The sequence below is a fragment of the Gekko japonicus genome, unplaced genomic scaffold (assembly GCF_001447785.1).
Source record: "Gekko japonicus isolate JY-2015 unplaced genomic scaffold, Gekko_japonicus_V1.1 scaffold128, whole genome shotgun sequence".
NCBI lineage: Eukaryota > Metazoa > Chordata > Lepidosauria > Squamata > Gekkonidae > Gekko > Gekko japonicus.
Window position 1 is genome coordinate 171733 of NW_015173126.1, and position 25798 is coordinate 197530.

Consider the following 25798-nt stretch of genomic DNA (forward strand, 5'->3'; position numbering starts at 1 on the left):
TTCCCTACAACAATGTTTCCCAAGCCACCCGACCAACCCCTCCTCCTCCGGGATACTCCTTTCCCCTGCCTTGGAGGGCCGGTCATCCTCTTGGGGGACCCTTCCCTGTCGTTGTTCCTCATCCGGATGCCAGACCCTCTTCCCTGGTGACTCTCCCTTCTTGTCGCTGAGGGCCACACTTCCTCCAAGTGATCCCATATCCCTTCCTTGTGCTTCGGGAGTAGAAAGGAGGGGGGGGGAGTTACCACCTCCTGACAGAAAAGTTCCAGAGTTTTCAGTTTTGTGGCACTGCTGTCTAGATACCAATCTAAAACTATATACAGTTTAACCTGTGTGCATTATCTGGAAGATGGATGTGGATGTACATAATCTGTATCATGTAAGTGGCAGTTACTAAATTATGCCAGTTTGCTTTGTTATGGCGGCGTGAGTGTATGCATGCATTCACAATTTCCCTTTTGCTTGTAAAGTTGGCAAATTTGTTATGGAAATAATCAAAAGACAATCTCCATGGAAACCCAAAAGCCTTACAGTGCCTTTTCAAAATTGTGAATAACTTCAAAGGGAGACATGAGTATAAACCCGGTTTACAAGCTGCTGGTTGTAAAGCTTAAGGGTTAAAGTGTAATTTTAATATCAGAAGTTCCTTTGATGGTTAATTACAGCATATAACACTTTTATTTTTTATTGCAGCAGTTGTATCCAGACATTGAATGATCTAATTTTATCCATTGGTACTTCCTGTTTCAGCAGTGATAACCTTAAAATGTGAGAGCCAAAAGTCTCACTTGAAATGCAGGTGGAAACCTGTGATTTCAGTAAAATGAATACCTTCTTCTTTAAAATATTGCTTTCTTTTAAAAACTAGTGACATATCAGAAAGATTGCATGAAGAAACTTTTTCCAATGTAACATTTTCCTCAATAGAGTACATGTTCTTTTGGAATTATTTCCTATGCAGAAATGAATAGGTGTGTGAAAAATATACATTACATAGGTTTCCAGACACTAACTGGGGAGGGGGGAGTTGGTAGGTGAGGGCTGCACGCAGTTTATAGAGTACTTTCCTTGTTACTGAATCACAACAGGGAATTTGTGGGTGAAAAGCAGGAGCTTTCTATGGGATATGAAGGAGCGATCTGAGCCTTCTAATTGTTTTTAAACTACATTTGTTCCATTTTTCCTTCAAGGAAATATGGTCAGCATTATGTCATTCTCTCCACCTCCGTTTTATCTTCAGAACAACACTATGAGGTAGGTTAGATTGAGAGAGATTTAAAAAGTGGCTACCTCAAGGGCACCCACTAAGCAGGGATGTGAACCTAGTTCTCTCCTGATTTAGTCTGCTAGGCCAGAGTGCACAACTCAGAGTTATATGGTCCATAATGGATATTAGCTTGAGTGAATATGGTGTTCTCTTGGCTGAGAAGCACATCTCTCCCCGCCCCACAGACACCCCATGCAGCAGAATGAGGTGGAAGGAAGGATAGACTTGAGACTTTTGTGAAGGGCATTTCATTTTCTGAAGTTTCCCTCCTGGCCTTGGGCAATTCAGAATGGTGGCCGATAAATGGCCCTGAGCCTTAAGCACTACAAGCAGTGGTTTTCATTTAGAATGTTTATTATATGAATAATATCCAAACAAGTAGACAGAAATGATGGCCTCCTTAGGCACTCATGTGAAATGGGGATTGTGAGTGTTCTGTCATAGGTCAGGATTCATGCATTAACAACAGGATACCCTCATCAATTTTATGGGAAATGGGGATTGTGAGTATTCTGTCATAGGTCAGGATTCATAACAACAGGATACCCTCATCAATTTTATGTCATTTACCAACTTTATCATGAGTGGACTTAAGCTGAAATCAAAAGATAATTGTGAAGCGCACAACAAAACCCTGTTTTTTTAAAGTAACTGGAGTATAGCCATATCCACAATGTTATTGCAGAAGAAGTGATCCCATAGTTAGCTTGTAAATAATCAAATTGTCTCTCTCCCTTTTTTGACATAGATGCCCAGCAGATGTCTATTCCAACTAGTACAGCTGATATCTGTTGGATATTAAAAATGTGTGGGCATCTCTTTCTTAACAGAGGCTTTGCAGCTATTGTAGCAGGTGTTACGCTCTATGCATTTGTTGGGCAGAGCTGCAGTAAACTGACAAGGAGAATTAATAAACTGCCTTTTATTTTATTTTTTGCATGACAGAAATACATATGCAGCTCCATTTTTCAAAGGTTTCCTTGTTCTCTCATGCTTTGCTCACCAGACTGTTTGTACAGACAGTCAAGTCACTCCTCAGAATTACATGACAAATAAACAGTTGGGTGAGTAAAGCAGTGTGGAGGAACTGGGGATGGAGTGTGGTTGAAAGTTGAAATGAGACTTCACTGTCAGATGTCTAATTCTGTTTTTGAAGGGAAGGTGTTGTATGGAGGAATGGCAAGAGAAGTGGGGGAGGGGAGAAATAGTAATATATCAGGATCAGGTGCTTGCAGCTGTATTAGTTCTTTTCCTCAGGACTACTTTAACTAGACGAAAATATAAAAAATGGTAGTCAATCAAATGTGGACAATGAAGAACTATTCCTTGGTTCCCTTATCAACCAAAAGGGAGACTGCAACCATGAAATCAGAATGATATTGAAGCTGGGAAGGGTAGTCATGAAGGAGCTAGAAAAGATCCTTAAGTGTAAGGACATATCGCTGGCAACCAAGATCAAGATAGCATTCCTCGTTACTATGTATGGATGTGAAAGTTGGACAATGAAGAAAGCTGACAAGAAGAAAGCTTATTCATTTGACGTGTGATGCTGGAGGATAATATTATAGATACTGTGGACCACCAAAAAGATCAAATCAAGCCTGAACTCGAAGAAGAGGAGGAGGAGTTGGTTTTATACCCCCGTCCTTCACTACCCAAAGGCGTCTCGGAGCAGCTTACAATCACCTTCCCTTCCTCTCCCCACAACAGACACCCTGTGAGGTATGTGGGGCTGAGAGAGCTGTGACTGACCCAGGGTCTCCCAGCTGGCTGCACATGGAGGAGTGGGGAATCAAACCCAGTTCTCCAGATTCAAGTCCGCCACTAAAAGCTAAGGAAGCTAAAATGACTAAACTGGGCTATTGTACTTTGTTTTAATTGTTGGTTTATGTTAGATATATGCTGTTGTAATCCGCCCTGAGCCTGCTTGCGGGGAGGGAGGGCTAAAAGCCAAATAAAATAAATAAAAAATAAGTATTGTACTTTGGTCACATTATGAGAAAACTAGAGTTACTGGAAAATACAATAATGCTAGGAAAAGTTAAAAACAGCAGGAAAAGAGGAAGACCCAACTTGGGATGGATTTCCTCAGTCAAGGAAGTCACCGCCCTCAGGTTGCAAAACCTGAGCAATGCTGTTCACAATAGAACATTTTGGAGGTAATTAATTCATAGGGTCACCGTAAGTTGAGAACAACTTAATGGTACTTAATACACACATACATGTGTCTAATTCTCAACATGGTCACACCTGTGGATCCTTAAAGCTGGAGACAGGAGTCATGAACAGACACGACAGGTTTTTCTACAAACCTAAGAAAAGCTCCAGGTTTGTGGAAAATCTGAAATCTAAAACGCAAAAGAAACCCTTGGGGGTTCAGCCCTTCCAGTAATAGAAACAATGCCGGTGGTATCTCTAAGAAACAAATGCCCTCTGTGGCTGTTGCTAGGCAACCACAACAGTATTGCCAGTGGAAGACTTGGTTTCGGCTGTTTTGGCCTTTGAGGGAAGACTTGTCAGGGCCAGGACCATCAGCAACTTAATACCACACAAGTTACATGACTTATCCAGGCTCAGCTGCTTGCTACTGTTCAGCAGCAGCCAACACATGAAAGCCAGCATGGATCTGGAGGATATGAAAAAAAGAGGAAACAGTGTCCCGCACAAGTCCTTGTGATTTCCCCACTGTGCAACTGGACCTGGCCTGATGGCTGGCACTGCACACCTTGGCCAGACTTTTCACAGCTAAAGGCTGCCAGGGGTAGAGAAGGAGTGTAGCTAGCCTCCTCAGCCCTGAACCTGGGGTGGTCTTTCCCAAGAGAGAGACACCCCAAAATGACCTCTGAACCTCCACAAGCAGTGCCCTCATAAAGCCAGGCTTGGCTTAAACAGTGGCTTTTGCTGGGAGGCTAGGAGAACCACATCTTGGCTGGGAAATCTCAGGCCAAGTGAAGACTCTCCAGGCTGGCTGCACTGCCAAACTGCCTCCATGCAAGCAACCCCCCCCACACACACACACATCTCTCCTGTCAGCTCAATCCAAAAGGACTAAAAATGGGCAAGTCTCTGCTCTTGCTTCAGGCATCTTCTACTGACCAAATGGCTAGTCTTTTGTCTGACAAATGTACAGGCAGGCAGGGGAAAAGAGCCTCTGATCTGTGCTAATTGTCATAAATGAAGTACATTGCATGTTTCTAGACACAGTTTCTGTTTCACTTGTATATCAGGAGATACCTTAGGGATAATCCTCTAATTCCTGTTTCCATATATTTGTCTAAGATAGTAGGCGACACACCCCTGATGTAGCCAATCCTCCAAGAGCTTATAGAGCTCTTCTTACAGGGGCTCCTGTAAGCTTCTTGGAGGATTGGCTACATTAGGGGTGTGTCGCCTAATATGCAAAGGAGTTCCTGCTACAAAAAGAGCCCTGCGGCCCTATGCCAGACCTATCAAGGTAAACATTAACTCTTCATGTCTAGTGAATGGTCTCCCATTCAGGTTCATCCTGCCATACAATAAGAAACATCACCTCTTTTTTCTGGCACCAGGGAAACAGCAGACCACTCTACTGTTCCACAATGGACACTCCCAGCCCAACCGTCCAGCAACTGGCTTAATCTCATCAAGGCTATTGTGTAGCCAGACTGCCCCTCTGGAAGCTTATTGGTCACACTTGAATTACACTCCACCTGGTACCACACCTCTATGGACTCCTTATCAGTCTAGAAAATCTATTGTTCTCACCTGAGACCAGTCCCCAAGGCTTTCCATTGGTCTGCATTGTTTTCCAGTGTCTATATCCATTAGAGTACATGGCCTCAGATTGTGTATCTGCCCCAACTGGCAGTTCACCCCTAAACCTTGGGATTGGACCATCTCCATGGATCCCTGTATGTCTGGACAGATTGAATCACCCTGTAACTGACCCCTCTATTTGCTATCAATCACCTCTGCTTTCTTAGTTCTATATTGTTTGCTCTTTTTGAATGTTTTGTGTGCTTGTAATTAGGGAAATCCTTCAATAAAAACTATTTAATTTACTCTTCAAATCTGGAGTTTTCCTACTGTGCTGGATCTTGGTATATAAGTGGTTTGCGATTCCTGTACCCCTCTGGCCTATCCTGCCACATAGCTAACTTCTCCAAACAACAAGGCAGGCCATTGGCAGTAACAGGAGGGAAAGCTGATAAAGTTAGGTTGATGGGAATGGGAAGGAGAAGAGGAGGCAAGAAAATGTGGGACCGTATCAGGCTTTCCAGGGAAAGGAAAGAGGAAATAGTGGGGAAGGGGAAAATTAGGTGCCCCTGCAAGTGCTAGTGAGTTGAGCATGCTGGTGGAGACCAGTGGAGACTGAATCTTTGTATGATGGGAGTGTAGCACTGAAATCACCTTACTGGTACACCTGATCCCCAAAGTGAGATCGGTCTGGTAGAATCATAACCATTTTGTGATATATGTAAATAGTCTTTTAAATACAAGCATAGCACAATCTCCAGTCTCCATTGTTTTCCATTAGGCCGTTGTGGGTGTCCCTTCAGCCCTGCTGAAATAAATAGAAATTACCTAGGAGATATGTTGAGTATCTACCTCTGCTTTGGGCCTTTGAGCACCTTCACCTTCCAGCTGATTAACTGTTCTGTGCAGATCACTGACTGCTTTGGGTCATGTGCTTTAGACTGTTTTCGCTGGAGTGATTGGTGTCACATTTGGCAGCTGCAGCTACAAAAGAGTGAGGAAGAATCAGTACAATTTCTAAACAATAATAGGTTAAGTTGTCTTTTGTTTGCTTTTTTAAAATAGTAGATGACCTACAATAGTTTATTTCATGGTACTAGAAACAAATACTAGGGTGTTTTTTTTTGTATGATGGGGCAAAAAATTCATGTGTGTTGATAAGAACTGCAAATTTTGGTAGCAACCATTCCCATTAGACAGTACTTCAGCATTTTAGTAGTTGATATCACCTCCACAAGCTCATGTCCCCTTTTCCCTGTTCATTCATGGTACCTGCTTGTGCATGGGGCAGTAGCACCCCATTAGACAGTACTTCAGCATTTCAGTAGTTGGTATCACCTCCACAAGCTCATGTTCTTCTTCATCCTGGTCACATTGAGTCCCCTTTTCCCTGTTCATTCGTGGTACCTGCTTGTGCATGGGGCAGTAGCAGCCACCCCAAGCACTGATAATGTAGTAGAAGCTGAGACATCTTTGAGAGGTCAGATGGATCCCCATCTGTGCCAAGCCAATCAACATAATGTTTCTTTCTTTCCTTTCTGCTGTTAAGGTGGGTTGGAAGAAGTAGCTCTGCGGTCTCACTGGCTTCAGAGATTACCAGAATAAAATGAATAGCCAGGAGAAGTAACAGTGTTTGTGGTTAGATTTTTTGAAAAATGTATATGCTTATGATTTCATCCTAACTTTCTTCCAAAGAGCCAAGAGTTTTGTACATGGTGCCCCATTTGTACCCTCACAACCAGCCCTTTGAGGTATGTTAGGCTGACAGGGATTTACTAGCCTAAGCTAACCTCAGGAGCGTAATGGTAGAGTGGGAATTTTCCCACCTACATCTCCCTGCTCTAAGCCCAGTATTCGAATAATTTCATCTGATCTGTAAGTAATAACATTTGGAAATGGGCAGGTTCTTGGAGATGTCTAAAGATGCTAGAATATCAACTGTTTTCTGTAAAAATCGGGTTATTTCGTTAGTGCCAATCAGGATAGATTTCAAGCAGGGTAATTTCAAACATTAATAGATTTTGGTGATATTATTGTGGGGTTTTCCTTATTGTAGTCTATGTATGTGATCATTTTGCTGTTCATCATAGTCATTGTTTGCTTAAGATCTTATGAACTATGATAAAAGGATGGCGGCCTGTTAGAAGAGAACTTAGGGATCTGATCTGATATTAACCACAGTTTAATGAATTACAAATATGGATAGATGGGAGCTGCTGCTGGTAACATGTTATGTTTTGTTGAAATAACTTTAAGAGGGCTCAGTGACTTAGAAGATTAAAACAAACTATTGGCTGAAATAAGCTGGGATCTTGGCTCAGAGCCAGCATGATGTCCCAAACAGAGGCATCACAAAACCACTGCAGATCAACCCAGATTTCCATGAGTGACTTATAAGAGTCCTTGAGCTAAGCCAACATAGGGATTGAATTAGCTCCCACATTTGCAAAGGCTTCTTTGTACCCGTGAGCTTCTGTAATAAAGTTCACCTAATTGTTGATTTAAATGTGTGTACTCAGTGTAGGAAAAGAAGTTTCAGGTACTCTAAAGATTTAGAACACTTGAGCTTCTGAAAAGCACAACTAACCTTTCCAAAGCAAAAAAATATATATATAAAAACTGAAAAGGTGTATTGTCAGCACTGTAACAGTAGCCAAAGTCTTGTCAATCTTCCCAGTGTCAGTAATTATTTTCAGTTTGACTCTTTGATTGCCAGGGGGCTGAAATTTATCCTTTATGTTCTAAATACAGTTTACTTACTACTTCTTGAATCCCCCCTATCCTTTAGACATAGAATGCTTAACAGTGTTTTAAAGGCAAAATATTGTATAAAATATTCTTATATATATATAAGTGTCTGGGAGGCAGACACTTGAGCTAAACCAATTAATGGCAATAATTCCATCTTTATCTCTTTTTTTCCTTTGTTGGAAGAAAGGGAATCAAATAGAACTGTGCTTGCCCAGTCTCTGTTTTGAGATGAAACCTGATAAGCTGTGTCTCATATATCTGTGCCTTCCTGGAGTTCTTGCAATGTGAAAAGAGGCAGCTTGAAAATGAATTCAAGTGAACTGAGCTACTTCTATGGTACAAACGGTGGCAATACATCAGATGCTCATCTTCCAGACTCTCTTGTGTGTTGACATTATACCAGTAAATGTTTTATTAAAATTGCTGTAGTCTGGAATTCTCATTTTTGTGCGGTTTCTGTGTCACAGTAATCCAATATTGCTAAATTGTTGGTTTCTTTTTTTGTTCCCTAACTTGTAGCATGACGTGTCACAGACCTTGCTCAAAGCAACCCTGGACAGCGTGGTGGAGGAGTGTGTCAGCTTTGTAGGAGTTGATATTAACATCTGTTCAGAAATTTTATTAAGGTGAGTTTGGACTGTTCTCCTGTTCTCCGTGGTCCCGGTAGTGGGTGAGTCCTTGATCCATTATGCCTTGGATTAGCCCCTCCCCTCCACCTGCAGGGCTGGCAAACTTTGATCCTGGAGGGGAGGGGCTTGTCCTCTGGATCTCCAGTCTTACCAGCCCTGCCTCTGAAGCAGGACGTCTGGCTGTGCTCTTGGAAGCACGAAGATTCTGAAAAAAAGGCAAGGAGGAGAAGAAAGAAAATGAGTGATTAGGGAGGTGGGGAAGGTTTTTTTCTGCCTCCCCACCCCTCCCAGACCCGTCCCTAGGGATGAGGAGAGTGGCTGTTGGCAGCTAGAAGGGGGCTTCCAAGCAGACGCGGCAGCTGGGAACTGGCCTCTGTCTTCGCGCGTGCCACTGAGCCGCAGAAAGCGTCCCTCCCCCCCTTTTTCTTTGGAAGCTGGGGAGGAGAGAGAGAGAGAGAAAGAGTTGCGGAGGCCAGGAAGTGCACGGGTGGCATGGCTGTGTGCAGCGTGATCCCGCACAGTGTTTGAGCAGAGTTTTTCGCCCGCGGGGACTGGGCTGGGCGTTGTGACTCTGCATAAAGGAACAAAACGTCTCATCCTGCCTTAACTGAATCACAGTAGGGGGATGCTTTTGGTGGGGCGGGAGCCGGGCTGTGCTGGTCGGATCCTGTGGACTGGCCTGGCTACTTATTGTGAGTGGAGGCTCCCAGACCCCCCCCCTTTGTTTTCCCCCCTTTCCCAACGAATCTGCAGTAGCGTTGGCCTTTTTTTGGGGGGGGAGAAGTTATTCCCTCATTGGGATTTTTTTTGGGGGGGGGACATTTAGGATAGGCAGAGTTGGCCTGAATAGTGCTGTGGCACATTATTTTTAAAAAGTCTATCTTGTAACCAGAAGGTTGTAAGATTAGATCTCAGCGGGAGTTCTGATTTTTTAAGCACACTCTCCTTTTTCCTTCTTTTGGAGTTTTCACGGGGGAAGCTAAAAAAGGCTGGAATGGCGGCCATTTTACTTCAATGGAGTGATAGGGTGTTACTTTCACTTTTAGGTTCACTCAAAATGGCGGATAAAGCTGGCCCTTCAAGCTCCTTGCCATTAGATGCCATTGAAGTCACTCAAGCTTCAAATAAGGAGCCCTTGGGTCTGATCAAGGGAGGAGGCTCAATCTAACCTTCGGTCATGGTTGAAGGAGGAGTTAAAGAAGGAGTTTAGAGGTTTGTGTCAGCAGGCCTCCACCTCGCAGGTCAAAAGGGGCAAGCGACGTAGGAGCACTTCTCTAGACAGCACCCCTTCTACAAAGAAGGTTCCCTCAGAGGAGGGGGATCATAGTCCTTTATTTAGTGACATGGGAGACGAATCAGGTTCTGATTCACCTATATCAGACAAGAAGGAGGGAGAACGGTCCGAGGAAGGGGACGAAGCACTTCCTCTTAGCCAGTCCAGACTTTTTCCTCAAGAACTGTATAATAGGATGTTGCCAAAGGTGTTACGGGCTTTGGAGCTTTCATATACTCCTAAGACAAAGGAAGACACAGAGGCTGCAGATTTTCCAGTTGGGTCTGACAAGGCCATTCCTAAACCTAATGCCAAGTCAGCGAGCATTCCTCTACCAGCGGCCTTTATAACACTATCATGGCTGAATGGGAACACCCTGCTAACCCCAAGGCTAATAACCCTTTGATTGCAAAATTGTACTCTCTTATTCCAGAAGCGACAAAAAAGCTAAAACTCCCAGCGGTTGATGACGCAATCAACTCACTATCGTCGTCTTCTATTCTTCCTATGGATGCGGAAGGCTTGCCCAAGGGACTTCCGGGCAACGTCGCGGCGATGCGAGTGTCTGGCCAGGACACTCCTGGCCAGCCCTGACCCTTGTCTCTTCTTTTGAAGCCCTCTGGGTCCTAATGACTGCCAGGGGCCTCGCCTGACTTCCTGAAGGGAGGTTGGGGTGCAGAAGCTGGATCGGTGGTGAAGGGGACAAGACCGACCTGTTCCAAGGCAAATAGTGAAGAAGGGAGCAGCATGGTCCGCCACGCTGTGCAAGCTGTAATGCCCGTTTTAATCTTGTTTTGTTTTCAAGAAGCAGCAAATACAAGAGAGCGAATATGTATTTGTTTGTTCACTAATTGCCGAAGACCTGATTAAAAGTCCCCCTTAAAGGCTATCTCCATCTCGAGAATGTATGAGTGGCTGTGAAAAGGAGTGGAGCAAAGGCTCGGAAAATGGTGACGGCAGGGGAGATTGACGATATTCCAGCAAAAACTAACTCGGGATCAGTTTAAGTAATTTTTGATCAACCAGGTGAGGAAGGCTGCAGAGGAAGCATGCAGAAATATTTGCAAGAAATTTCAAGACGTTGATCTGAAATCACAAATCAAGGAAAATAGGAAAGAGCCAACGCCCTACCTGCGAATTGCGAACTGCGGTGAGTTTGGAAACGGACCGGGAAGACAAGCAAAAGAAGGAAATAACTGAATTAAACTTTACACCGTTGAAAAAGAAGAAAGATGTTTCCACGAAAGAAAAAGAAAGAACTGTATAAAACAATTTGAGAGTGCAGGCTACATAAAATGTAAGAAGCGATCAGAACCGCAGTGAGAAGAAATTACCTAGGAAAAAACGAGGTTTCTACCAAAGCAAAGCAACAAAGATAACAAAATAATGTGGACAGGAAAGTTAAACCAGAAGAGGCAGAAATACGAATGGAAATATTCAGAGTTAAGAGGTTTGAGACATTTAATTATGGTCATTGAGAAGAAATCTTTTCAGAAAACAGCATTTAGTGACATGGGAGAAGAATCAGCGTTGCAATATGTATTATCCTATAGGTTAACTATCGCTATTTTCTTAAAATATGTAATGCTCAGTGGCTCAATGGCTCATGGTTTGATAGTGATGCTTTGCCTATGTACCTGAACAGCTCAAATATTTGGGGTTAATATCCTTTTGATACTTTAATTGCTTAAATATTTAGACTGTGTGAGTAGTAACTTGACTATTTTTTTTGGTTTACTCAAGTAAAATACATGGGTTATTCCTGGGCTATATTTAAGGGTCAGTGATACTGGAAATGTTAGGACGTATTCATGATTTTGTTTTGCTAGATAAATTTTTAGGGTATAAGGCCGCCCCCTCCCCCCAAAAAATGTGTGAGTGCAAACTGTAAAATTACAGTGTAGTAAACAAGGTATTTATCTGATGAGTAGTCCCTAAAAGGTACATAAAATGTCAAGGAGGAAAGGAATGAGAATGAAAATGGAGTGTTATTTTGAAAATACAATATAGTATGTTTAAAACTTTGATTACTGGAATGGAAGGATACGACGAAGTTGTTTGGCTTAATTATCTAGAAAGTATGAGTTTTTAGGCAAAGGTTTCTATTATTTCCATTTTCACCTTTTTTATTTTTTTCCCTTTTTTATTTTGTCTTTTTGCACTTATATTGAACTGTTATGTATAAGAAATAAGGTTTCGTATAGGCTTAGAAGAATATGGCACAGGCGGAATCTATTTCTGAGGATGTTTATGCTGGACAGAGGTCATTTCGGGGGGGATCGCAGTTCCCCCAGGTGAGGTACGTGGGGCGGGGCACATGATGAAGCCCCGCCCCCCGCTTCCGGCCGCCCCGCTTCTGGCCCTCATTCAGCCAGGAGGAGGCAGGAGAAGAGGGAGGGTAAGTTGCTTCCTCCCTGCCTCTCCCCACCCCTGCCTGCCTAGGGCCAGGGAGGGCCTTTGCAGGGCTTCCTTGCATTCCCGCCGGCCTTGCAGGTCCACCGCCGGGCCCCTGTTGGGGGCGGGGTGTGTGGCCTTATGACACACTTCCGGTGATGTCAGGGGGTGTGGCCTTATGACACACTTCCGGTGATGTCAGGGTGTGTGGCATATGCTAATGAGTTATGCTAATGAGTTCCCCTAGCTCTTTTTCTACGAAACGACCCCTGATGCTGGATAAAGGTTGTGTGGGAGATGATTTAGGTAGTATCAGTGAATGAAAAGATTTGTATGGAGTGTGATAAACAGGTACAATTCTATAGCCAAATTAGAACCAAGAAAATATTTATCTGTTTATCAAAATGCTTTGTTGCAACAAGAGATTTATTTTTTGTGTTTGTATGTTTGGTCAAAAAACAATAAAAAACTATATATTAAAAAAGGATTGCTCTGGCAACAGCCTTTGCGGTGGATGCCGCTCTGGATGCCCTCCAGTTAACAGCTAGAGCCATGGGCAGTAGTGTGACAGCTAGACATAACACATGGCTTAGAAACTGGGATGCTGACCCAGCAGCCAGAGGTAAAGTGGCGGCAGTATTGTTTAAGGGTGTCAATTTGTTTGGGGCAGGTCTAGAAAGATATCTCATAGAAGACAAGAAAAAAATCTACCATCAAAAAAGAAAGATGGGAAACCTACGAGACTTTTCAGCCTTTTAGGGACTTCAAACGAGATGACAGACAGAATCACAGCAGAGCATTCAATGGGAGATGGCAGAACAGATCTAGAGATCTAGACCACAGCCTTTTTCAGGGAAATCATGTCAGGGATGAAAAGGTTCCAAAAAGGAATCTGCGGCATGACTATGCCACCATCTCGGAAACACTCAGTGTGGGGGGCTGTCTGCTAAGGGTTTTTCACTTGTGGCATCGGACAGTCACGGTTCAACTTCTTACAGTTATTGGGACAGTAGGGAAGATGTCAGAAATGTTGAGATAGAAAGGAGTATATTCTGTCTCCTCCACGATAGCCTAAACACAGGGGGAGGTCAAAGTAACACTAGTTTACAAGTGACTGACCGAGAGTATTCTGGACTCAGCACAGAGGTTGCGTCATTTGGCTGTACTGTTCCTCTTATCAATGGACAGGGATCTCCTGTCTTAGCAGAGGGGGCAGCAGTTCTTACAGGTGTTGATCAAGGTACTGGGGGTGAACCCTCCATATCTAGTGACATTAACATGCTCTCTGGGACGGCTGGTCTCATGTTGAAGGGTAATGTCCTGGACCAGGGTCCACATGATTCTAGGGAAGATGGAGCAAAGGGCAGCACTGTTTTGGATGGCACTCCTCTAGTCATGGGGAGTGTGATCCCAAGTCCGGTGGAGGTGTTTTGTCCAGAAGCCGAGGCATCTTTGTCTGACAGGGGATCTGTTGGGGCACAGAGTGACAATGTAGCCGGGACTACACATGTTAATGTTAGCAGCCTGGATATTGAAAGGCGGCAACTAGAGGACATGGGATATGAGAAAGGGGTGGTGGACACTCTTTTGGCTTCTAGAAAGAGGTCTACTAACAGTGTATATAATAGGACTTGGCAGGTTTTTCAAACATGGTGTCTGGAGAGAGGGGTGGAACCCCTTCTGTCAAAGGTGGGGGATAATTTGGCTTTTCTACAACAGGGCCTGAGTACGAGTACCTTGAGAAGGCAGGTGGCAGCCCTTTCAGCGGTCAGGGGAGCTAAGAAAGGTATCTCCTTGGTGCAACACCCCCACATTAGGCGGTTCCTGTGGGGTACATCACTCCTTAAGCCGTCTCAGGTCCATAGGTTTCCTACGTGGAATCTGAATACTGTGTTGAGGGCCCTGTGTCATGCTCCCTTTGAGCCCATGGCTTCTTGCCCCCTGAAGGAGTTGACCTTCAAGACGGTTTTTCTGATAGGCATCACTTCGGCTAGCAGGGTATCCGAGTTAAGGGCGTTGTCAGTGAACAGGGAGCTTTGTATCTTCCATAATGACAGGGTGGTGCTGAGGACGGATCCGGCATTCATCCCTAAGGTAAATTCAACCTTTCATAGGTCAAAGAACATTGTCCTTCCCTCATTTTGCCCAGACCCCAAACATGAGAAGGAAAAGGTCTGGCATCGGTTAGATGTCTGCAGAGCCCGGAGTTTTTATATGGAGAGAACTAAGGGGTGGAGGGAAACGGATTCTTTATTTGTTTCTTTTTGAAAAAAGGCATGGGGGGAGGCTATTTCCACTTCCACCATTAGTAGGTGGATTAAGGGATGTATCATTCTGGCCTATAAGGCTCTGGGTCTAGTGCCACCGGAGGGGGTCACTGCGCACTCCTTGAGGGGGGCAGCCACGTCAGCATCGTATAGGGCATTACCGCATAGATAAGTTGGCCTCGGCTGAGGCGGCCTTTGGCCGGAGGGTGCTGAAGCATGTTTTGTAAGGACCGGAAGTCGTTAGACCCACCCTGGGTCGTACTGCTTTGTTAAGTCCCAGGCGTAATGGATCAAGGACTGTCACGCTTGCGGCCCTCAGGGAGAGGGTAACCACCGGACGCTGTGCTGTCCTGCTGACTCTGCCCAGCAGAGGGCCCTCTGTGGGGTTACCAGGGTGGCCAGAGCCGAGATGGGGAATCTCCAAGGAGGAAGCTTGCCTCAGATACCGGGCGAAGCAGAGGGTTACACCACCCTCCTGGGGTCTGGCTTTCCAACCGCCGGTTGTCCCCTCTTTATTCTCTCTCTCACCTCAGCAGCAGGACCACAGTTGCAGCCAGCCCAGTGCCTCCTCATCGGCTCGCTTCACCCCTTCTTTTATTCCCCCTTCGACTCCCGGCTTTCCTTGCTTCCCGCCCCTGCCCCCCTGTAAAGGCATTGACACCGGGGCTCTCTGCCCCACCCCTCCTCCCTCCTCTCTGTCCATCTCCGGAGGCTGCGGGTGAGCCCACGCTCGTCCCTCGCCTCTGCTTCTTGCCAGTGTGTTTGCCGCCACCGAGGCTTTTGCGCCCCCGCTTCTCCGCCTGAGCCCGTTGTCTCCCTCAGCCTCCGGTTGCTGCCCTGCCTTCCTGGCCATTGTCTCCCCTGCCGAGGTGAGTTCGGGGAGTGGTGCTGGGCTTGGGGCAAGGGTTGTGTTCATTAGCCTCCCCCCCCCCGGTAGTCCCGGGAGGGCCCGGTCATGACCGGGACAAGAACTGACCCACTACTGAGACCACCGGAGAATGGAAGATTTTATTCACTTACCATGAAGCTTCCTTCTCAGTGGTCCCGGAGTGGGTCAGTCCTACCCGCCCCAATTGAGGGAGCGCCTTCTGGTAATGAGGAAAGATTGTTGCATGAACAGTGTATATTTCAAAATTAAGTCTGTATGACTTGGTTGATCTTTAAATAAAGTTTACTGTTGATGATGGAAACCTGATGGTCGAACCAGTTTCTGGTTGGGTGGCAGGGATTTTCATTTGATTCAGTGTTGTACAGGTTGTTGGGAAAGGTCGGCTTGGTGAACGACTGGGGATCCAGAGGACAAGCCCCTCTCCTCCAGGATCAAAGTTTGCCAGCCCTGCAAGTGGAGGGGAGGGGCTAATCCCAGGCATAATGGATCAAGGACTGACCCACTTTGGGACCACCGAGAAGGAAGCTTCACGGTAAGTGAATAAAATCTTCCGTTTCAGGTTTCATAGGCTCAACCTGCCACACCCCTCAAACGAGCCTACAAATGCTCATCAAATCTGACCGTAGAGAGGAGTTCCAGTCTTTTCCCCATTCATTGTCTCTGCAGTCTCATACACCAGCATATCCTTGTTACACCTGCTAGAATAGGGCTAAATTTCCCCTCTGTCCTTGTTTAAACCAGTGGCTAGAATGAAAAAAAGATTTTGCCCCCTCCTTCTAATTCATGGACAGTCCATTGGTCTCGCCATACAAAATATACTGAGATCCATTCAGAATCAAGGTGACCCTTTTTTCTTTGGCCTGCCCTGGACTCTGGGTCTTGGCCATGCTAGAGAGTGAAGTAAGAGCAGAACATAAAACAGTCACTTGGATATTGGTAAATGTGTGGCAGTTCTTGAAATTTAAGTAAATGTCCTGTTGAAGTCCTTGTTTATACTGAGCTTTGTGTGGGCATATGAAAGCTACCAATCCCCTTTAAACATGATTGGAACATTTACTGAGCTGGTAACAGCCAATCAGGGCCTTTGGAACCTTGACAGAGCAGATGGGAGGAAGGAATTGGATGAAAAAGCAGTTAAACACAGTGTTTAGCTGCAGGTGAAGGAGGTTAGGGAATCTTTTTCTCATGAGACAGGGTTTAGCCACCAGTGAGGCAGTTTAAAGAATCCTTTGTCTCAGGGGATAGTGTTTGTCTCAGAATCAGTCTTCAGGGGAAGCAGGGTTGAAAAGTGTGGTGTCCAGGAGAGACTCAATCTTGGTGTTTAATTTTAGCCTTCCACAGTTGCAGAAAGCTAGAGGCACAGATTGTGGTATCATTTCAAAGTACTCTGGTAGCTCAAGTTTGGTATTTGGTGGTCTGGGGTCCAGGCATTCATAAGTTCTCTCTCAAGGCATATATTGGCTGTTGTTTGCTCACTATTCTCAGATTATATTGTGTTATTTATTTACAAAATTTATATCCCACATTTCTGCCCTCAAAAGGATCACCAAGGTGTCTAACAATTTAAAACATCCATGATAAAACCACATTTTAAAACCATTAAAAACCAACCCCCTCCCAAAAACAGATTCAAATCAAATCAAATTTATTAATATGGTTCATGATCAGCACAAGATCAATTACAGCAATGTACATGAGTCTTATCAATTTTAGGAAATATACGATATTAAAATTACTGAATGGCCTATGCATTCTTAAAATCATAGGACAGATTAAACAAAATATCTACATTTTATGGTTCAGCTACATTCTGTGTTAATTCCCTGCAAATTCAAAAACCAATATAAGGCCCCGGTCACACGGGCAGGAAACTGCGGGGGGGAAGCGTGGCTGTTTGCCCTGGGGCAAACTAACACGCAGTAAAGCGATCATACCTCCTGTGGAGGTTCTGTGGAGGTACCGTGGCGCTTCTGTGGTTACGGAGAGGCGTCGATCACAACACATGCCTGCGCGCAACGAAGAAGCGCGCGGCGCGGCGAACTAGTTTTCTTTTTTTGTGTTCACTACGAATGTGCATGCTCCGTTGGGTGCATGTGCGCAACCACGGGGACTTGGGGGGGAAAAAACCTTTTTCACAAGGGGACATGGGCGGGAGCCGGATGCCACCGGAAACGCGCTCAGACGCCCGCCCTTGCCCCGCAGTTTCCGGAAACTAGTACCTCCGAGGTACTAGTTTTTGCTGCGCGGTTTTGGGAGGAAGCCTCGGTTGTGCCACAGAAGCGCTACGCTCCCCAGATGTGCTGGTGAGATCGCGCCCGGAAACTCCGCCTGTCTTCCGTATCTCTTGCGTGGCTAATGTTGCGTATGACCGCAGCCTACATACAGCTAAAAGACCTAAAAACAGCACTTAAAATATTGGTTAGGAAAGAATGATCGCTGGGGGAATGCCAATTGAAAGGAAAAAGACAGCAACTGAACCAACAAATTTCCCTGGGGAGAGAGTTCCAGAGCTTTGATGCCATGACCCAGAAGCCTTCTCCTAGGTTGCCATTTGCCTAATCTCAGAAGGTGGGGGTACCTGAAGCAAGCTGTCTGAAGATGGCCATAGTGCTCGGGAATGTTCATAAGGGAGTGGGTGGTCCTTCAGTTATGTTGGACTTTGAAGGTCAAGACTAGCACCTTGAATTGTGCCTGGAAACAAGTTGGGAGCCAGTATAGATAGAACAAGACCAGAGTGATATGGTCCCTATGACCCACTCCTCTCAACATCCTGGCTGTAGCATTTGGTGCCAATTGAAGTTTCTGAACCCTTCTCAAGGGCAGCCCCAGATGGAGCGTGATGAAGTAATCTAATCTAGAGATAGCTAGGGAATGCACCACATTGGCCAGATCCTTTCTGCTCAGGATAGGCTGCAGCTGGCTAACCAGTCCAAACTGGTAAGAAGCACTCCTGGCCACAGCTGGCACCTGCTTATCCAGCAGTAGGCCTAGGTCCAAGAGATCTGGTCCTTGAAGGTTATCTGGAACTGTTTCTAATGTCTTGTGCCCAGCTGAAGCCGTGAGTTACGTTTGTAAATATTTTCAAGCCCAGAAATCATACTAAACCTTTAACCCTTTCCAAGGAAATAAATAAATGTTTATTTTTTTCATTTACTTCCAGTCTTCTGTGTGTTTTTAGGGCGGACAAGGTATTCCTAAATAATAACCAAAAGAGGAAAAGAGAATAAGAAGTCTATAATACCACTATACCTTAATTAGGCTGGGAGGAAGCACTGAATATGCTCTTATAGATTACCTTGCATATAGATTACCTTTCATAACTTTGGAATCACACCAAAAGACATTTATTTGACTTCTTGGTAAGGCTTTAAGATAACTGAAGAAAGGTAAGGATAGTGGTTGCAAATAAAAAATACATAACACGGTACTCCATCTATATATATTTCCACCCAAACCCCGAACTTGTTATGGCATCCACTTGCATAAATAGAGGGCTAGCTAGATTGAAGTACTGAATCTCTTTTATATAGGGTGAGTGGTAGCATGCAGATGAATGTCAAAAATGTGTTGTGTAGTGGTTACGCTTCAGTCCAGTATTTTCAGTCTTCAAGAACAACAGGAGCCATATTGTGCATTTACATTAGGCTTACCCTGATCTGGATGGCCAATCTTGGAAGATAAGGAGGGTTGGCCCTAGTTAGTATTTGGATAGGAGACCACCAAGGAAATCCAGAGTCGCTATGCAGAGGTAGGAAATGGCAAACCATCTCTTGCCTTGAAAACCCTTTGGGGTCACCTTAGCTGGGCTGCAACTTGATGGCATTTTCTTCCACCACATTAGGGTTTGCTTAATATTAGTATATATAATTTAATATCTGTATGGGGTGGCATTTTATTCCCTTTCTGCTTCTTAGACACATTGCAGGACTGAATGCTACTAGAGCTAAAAATATACTTGAATGGCGGGAGAAGAATGGACCATTTGTCAATCGGGGACAGCTCAAGGATGTCAAAGGACTGGGGCCAAAGACCTTTCAGCAGTGTGCCGGCTTCATCAGGATTAACCAGGAATACATTAGAACTTTTTGCAGGTAATGTGTGTGTGTACAAAGGACTATAAGGTTATAGCTTTCTCAAATGTAGAAAGGCAATTAAAGGCAGATAAATAAATTAGCAAAACATTTACTAATAGCATATTAGATATTTTCAGCTTCCACCCCACCATCCCGAGTGTCTGCCTCTGGGGTGAAAAGTGGAGAACACTCGGGATTAGTTTGAAAATATGTTGCAAAACTGCAGTGCTATTAGCTGCTGATGTAACTAGTTCAGTGTATATGTTTCTTCCTACCTGTAGGTATACAGGAGCTAGTGCCAACTTTTCTAAGGACCTGATTAGGGGGTGAGGTAGAGAATTTTTTTCCTTCCTGTACTACCCTCAGTACTGTGAATTAGCATAGGTTTCCATGTATAATATATAACATGGACTTTTGTGTATGCCACAATGTCCTTGAAATACTATTTTGGTTTTGGCTGTTACACATGTTCTCTGGTAATTTAGGACTATCTGTGTTTGTTGTATTAAACTTCATCTATTCCAGTGGTACAGATCCCAAGCAACAATAGAATTGTTGAACACTAATGTGATAGCAGCTGGAACTCAGTCTGGAACTGAGCATAAAAGCTCATTCCAGAGGCCAACTCATCCTTAAATAAAAAAGTACTTGGGAGGCCAACCTCAAAGCATGCAGGATATATATTAATATACCAAGGAGCCTGCTGCATGACAGACAGATTTAGATGAAGAGGTCTGTGTTATGAGGCCATATCTATGTTTGAAGAGCAATGTGTGCTTTCTGTCCTGGAGAAAAGAGAATGTTCTAGGGCTTGTACTAGGAAATGCGGCCCTCACAATAATACATATGTTTTTGATCTATATGATCATGTTTGCCAATCTAAGATGTAACTTCTATCTCATATGAAGAGTAGTGAACTAAAGGCACAGGTAATGGCTGTACATCCATCTGTTCTAGCAATAGTAACAGAGCAAAAACAGAGCTATCATATAATGGACCCTGTGGCTAAGAACTTCCAGAAATGATTGGCAGAACAGGGCGTACTGCCAAGTATGTGCAATGAACGTGTCTTACACTGAGCCATTGTGGTGCTTGCTGGCTGGCAGTGGTTCTCTAAGAGCTACCTAGCCTGCTCACTGAAGCCATTGTAATGACCCTGACATTGTACGTAAGCAGTGCTCCATCACTGAGCTAAGAGCCCTCCTCCCAAGGTCTGCTTCAGCACAGTTTTGCTCCTGAGACCTTTCACAAATGAGATAAACATGACAGTGACCATGAGTTAGATTCAGTGACTCTCATCCAGGAAGACTTCCTCTGATGACAGAAGACCTTCTCAAAAGAAGAGGTAATGGGAGTCATTGAATCCAACTTGGCTGTTGAAATTCACAAAGGGCAGACTTTTCAGATTTTTATGACATTACTTTTAATCAAAACTCTGTTTCTTTAACATTTAAGATGCAGTAGGTATAGAATTCTTATGTTTAAACTCAGGGGGAACAAACTGCCCATGTATTAGCTCTCTTCTTTGAGATGAAGGGAAAATATATATTTCAGGACATTCTTTTAATTACAGCTGTGTCTCTCTCCTTCTCATATATATGTATATATGTGTGTGATTTTGGATGTCAGTCAACAGGGAGAGCTTGTGGCTGGAGGTCATAAAGCAGTCACAAGTAAAAAGCCAGGGAAGAAGAAAAGTAAAGTGGAAGCCAACATTGTTCAACAGCCAAATCCTTTGGATCAGACGTGTATCCACCCAGAATCGTATCATATTGCACAGAGGTAAGGAACCATAGATGTACAGCTTGCAAATTTCGTGACTGATCTAGAAAGTAGTCTTTTTTTCAAGGATTCTGGGAAAACCTGGGAAGCAATATGTTGAGTTTAATACAATTTATGCAGTAATGGTGGTGAGTTCAGCAAGCCCAACTCCCTGCTCAGCTTCCATTCTATCTCCCTTTAAAATTTATGAGAGGATAACATATACTTTTCATACACTTAGTTCAGAAACTAATCAAAGCAAAGCAATAAGAGACAATAAAAGCAATCAAAAGAATATGAAAGGTTAATAAGAAACTAGTAACCTTAATTAATGTTAATGGTAAATTCACAGATATTCTGTCAATTTAAGAGGTTAACACAATACTACCCTGACCTGGATAGCCCAGGCAAGCCTGATCGCATCAGATCTCGGAAGCTAAGCAGGGTCAACTTTGGCAAGTACTTGGATGGGAGACCTCCTTGAAATACCAAAGGTGGGAGGCAGGGGCAGGCTTTATTCACCCACCTCTCTGAATATTCTCCAGGCTCCCAGAGGTCACCATGACTTCCAGGTGCACACACACTCACATGCACATATAACCCCCCCAAAAAAACAGGTTAACACAATAAACAGTAACTACAAGGTAGGAGCCGTCCTTTTCGGTGGCGGCTCCTACCTGGTGGAATGAGCTCCCGGAGGAGATCAGGGCCCTGTGGGACCTGGTGCAGTTCCACAGGGCCTGCAAGACGGAGCTCTTCCGCCAGGCTTTTGAGTAGGAGCCGCCGCCACTACCACCACCGTGCAACTGCAGAGCAGTTCCACTGCGTCGGGCTGACTGGCCAGCTGAAATATCGTGGCCCATGGCATCCCCCCCCTTTTTTGACCCCATTGGGATATGCAATAGGGAGTAAGTATTGTAGTCATTATGTATCCTGTGAGATGTGCATTTTTGCCTAAACTGTTTTAACTGTTGACTTTTACTGCACTTGTGCCTTAATTGTTTTAACTTGTTGCATTTTTATCGCACTTTTGTGCCTGTGTAAGCCGCCCTGAGCCCGCGTGCATGGAGGGCGGGGTATAAATGAAATAAAATAAATAAATAAATAATAAATACAAAAAAAGGTTAATGACAAATTGAAAAGAATTAAAGATTTACCTAAAGATCTACCTATACATTATTCATTTATTTATTTGTAAGATTTATATCTCTCAGTTTCCATAATCTTCCTGAGATAGCTTATTCAAACCTGTTTGAAAGCATAACAATTCATACTACAGGTAAACATATGTTAACAGTGTAATAATACAGAAGGCATTATTGTGGAAGCAATCCTAAGCAGGTCTGTTCAGAACTAAGGTTTGCAGCCTCTTATCTCTACCAGGTGAATAGTGTCACCACTAAAATGCAATTAACACCAGTAAAAGGGTTTATGCAAATGATTAACTCCTCTCCTCTCTTACCCAGCACTAGGGCTGCCAAGTCTCGTTGAATCGCGGCAGGGGATCGTCATTCTTCACAGGAGCTCTGCCGCGGGGGATGGCAACAGGCGTTGCACCGCCGTCGCCAGGATGTGACGCTATGCGTCGCTCTGGCAATGGGGCTGTTTGGAGTCCCGTTGCCAGAGCGACGCATAGCGTCACATCCTGGCGACGGCGGTGCAACGCCTGTTGCCGTCCCCCGCGGCCGAGCTCCTGTGAAAAATGACGATCCCCCGCCGCGATTCAACGAGACTTGGCAGCCCTACCCAGCACACAGTCCTGATCCACTGATATGGTTGCTGTTTAGAAAAAGTGTGATGGGGCAAGGCATCTGATTTGCAGATCTCTAATGTGTCACCTAGTTTGGCCCTCTGTTGTTCTCAGAAAAATCCATATTTTAGGACTTCCACCACTATCAGAATAATACAAAATCATAGTAATAAGTATGAACTTTCGGCCTACTCCACTTCATACAAAAGTGATGTGGAGATTGATGCCAAGGCTCCACTCTGGTTTAAATTTATTTTATTCTGATTTTGGTTTTCTTTAAATGGCAGTCAGCACACAAAACAGTAGTTCCTTTATCTTAAATGAGAGCTCATTTACTTGGTGTCTGGATAATTATTAAGGAACCAACATCCAAGGCTTTCCTGGAGCTGAGGAAAATGTGCCACAAAGTGATACAAGGAGAGGCTCCAAACACTAGTTTCTGAACAGATATGATTCATTTTCCCCATGTTGGGAGCTATTTATATAACCCACTGTAATAAATGGCCGTAGAGTACCTTTACTACACACATAATTACCAATTTTAAAACCAGTGTTGATGGCATATCAAAAACCTACCACATATGTGAAACCACTAACTACTTTTTCCTTGAAATATGATTTTATTGCTTTAAAAGGTCAGACCTTTTTAAAATTAAAATTTGATTTTAAACAAAAGTTCTCCCAAGCTGTAATTTGTTTCCACCTGGCCTCATTCTGCAACCACTTCTTGTGGTTGAATTAAAAACTCCTGAAAATAAGTTTGAGACAGTTGTAATGGAAACCTACATAGCAATTAAATGTTCAATGTACTGAATTCAGCCCTCTCAGCTGAAATGTTAAGGGCAGTCATGAAGGACATAGAAAAGATTCTTAAGTGTAAGAATATGTCCACTGGGGACCAAGATGAAGATAACTTGTGCCACAGTGTTCCCCATTACTATGTATGGGTGTGAAAACTGGACAATGAAGAAAGCTGACAGGAAGAAAGTTGATTCATTTGAAGTGTGGCATTGGATGAGAGTTTTGCAGATAACATGGACCACCAAAAAGACAAATAAGTGGGTTCTAGATAAACTCAAGCCTGAACTCTACCTAGAAACAAAAATAACCAAATTGAGGCTATTGTGCTTTGATCACATTATAAGAAGACAAGAATCACTGGAAAAGACAATACTGCTAGGCAATGTTGAAGGCAGCAAGATTGAAGACCTAATATGAGATGGATGACTCAGTAAAGGAAGCCACAGCCCGCAGTTTGCAAAAGACCTGAGCAAGGCTGTTAAGGATAGTACATTTTGGAGGTTGTTAATTCACAGTGTCATCATAGATCAGAAGTGACTTGACATCACTTAACAGGTACACACAACTGAAATGTTAGGAAAATGATGGTCAAAACAGATTATCACAGGGGAAGGGCTGTAGCTCAGCGGTAGAGCACCTGCCTTGTGTGCAAGACTTCCCTGGGTCAGCTCTCAGCATCTCCAGTTAAATGATCTTAGTTAGCAGATTTGGGAAAAGACGTTCCTCTGCCTAAAACCCTGGAGAGCTGTTTTTCATCAGAGTACATACACTGAGTAAAATGTCTGACACAGTATACAACAGTTTCATATTTTCCATGTTTTACCTATTTTCCCACTGTTGGGACTTCAAACAGTTTTGTACTCAATACAGTCCTTACTCTACTAAAACATGTACATACTAGGAATAAGGCTTATTGTGGAAATAAATACAACGAGCTCTAGAAAGTGACTCTGGGAGAGTGTCAAGACCTTGGGCACTCAGCGTCAATTTGCCGTGGTGACCTCAGCAGGGTATAATGACACAGAGTCCACCATTTTCTCCAGATGAACTGATCTCTGCTACCTAAAGAGCAGTTGTAATTCTAAGTGATCTCCAGCCCCCACCTGGAGATTGGCAACAATAGTTCCCCAGGAGGGAATGGCTGGTTTGGAGGGTGAAGTCTATGGTATTGTACCTATCTGAGGTTCCACCCCTCAAATCTCCAGGAATTTCCCAAACTGGACTTTGCAACCCTATCTCCTTCCCAGCCAATCATCAACCCCCTGTCTTTATCTGCCCCTCTGATTTCAGCTTTCCATCCCCCCCTCCTGGAGAGCAGTTGTAATTCTGAGCGATCTCCAGCCTTCACCTGGAGATTGGCAACAGTGGTTCCCCAGGAGGGAATGACTGGTTTGGAGAGTGGAGTCTATGGCATTGTATCTGTCTGAGGTCCCATTCCTCCTCAAACCTCACCCTCTCCAGGCTCTATCCCTTAAATCTCCAGGAATTTCCCATCTGGAGTTGGCAACCCTGTCTCCTTCCCAGCCAATCATCAGCCTACTTTTATTTCCCCCTCACTCTTCAGCTTTCCATCTCCCTCCCACCTGCAGCCTAAACCGTGCTCTGAAGCCGTGACTGCCACGTCACATTAGCTGTCATAGGGGGGCCATTTCGGCAGTGTATAAGGACACAGAGTCCACCATTTTCTCCAGGGGAACTGATCTCTGCCATCTGGAGAGCAGTTTCTGAGTGATCTCCAGCCCTCACCTGGAGATTGGCAACAATGGTTTCCCAGGAGGAAAAGAAGTCTTTCTCTGCAATGGGGACCAAAGCAGCTTACATCATTCTCCTCTCCCCCTTTCGACTTGCATGACAACCCTGTGAGGTAGGTTAGGCTGAAAGTCTGTGACTGGTCAAAAATCACCCAGTCCACTTCCAAAGCAAGACCCTGCTCTGAAGCGCTGACTGCTACGCCTAGGGTAGCCAACCTCCAGGTGGAGCCTGAAGATCACCAGGTATCCCAACTGAACTCCAGACAACAGATCTCTCCCCCCTGGAGAAAATAACTGCTTTGAAGGGTGGACTCTATGGCATTCTGTTCAGCTGAGGCCCCTCCCCAAACCCTGGCTTCCATGGACTCTACCAGAAAATCTCCAGGAATCTCCTTACCTAGAGCTGGCAACCCTAGTCAGGACTGGCCCCAGTGAGTTTTCTCCCAAAGGCCAAAAT

At 44.4% G+C, this 25798-nt stretch overlaps 1 protein-coding gene across 1 annotated transcript in view; it reads left to right on the forward strand.

The window, feature by feature from the left end:
• The window catches only part of SRBD1 (S1 RNA binding domain 1), a 212845-nt gene that overhangs the window by 166709 nt on the left and 20338 nt on the right, over positions 1–25798 (forward strand). The window contains exons 7-9 of the mRNA XM_015421999.1: positions 8273–8379; positions 19120–19296; positions 20908–21060. Coding sequence (XP_015277485.1) covers positions 8273–8379; positions 19120–19296; positions 20908–21060 — 437 coding nt within the window. The remainder of the gene's footprint in view (positions 1–8272; positions 8380–19119; positions 19297–20907; positions 21061–25798) is intronic.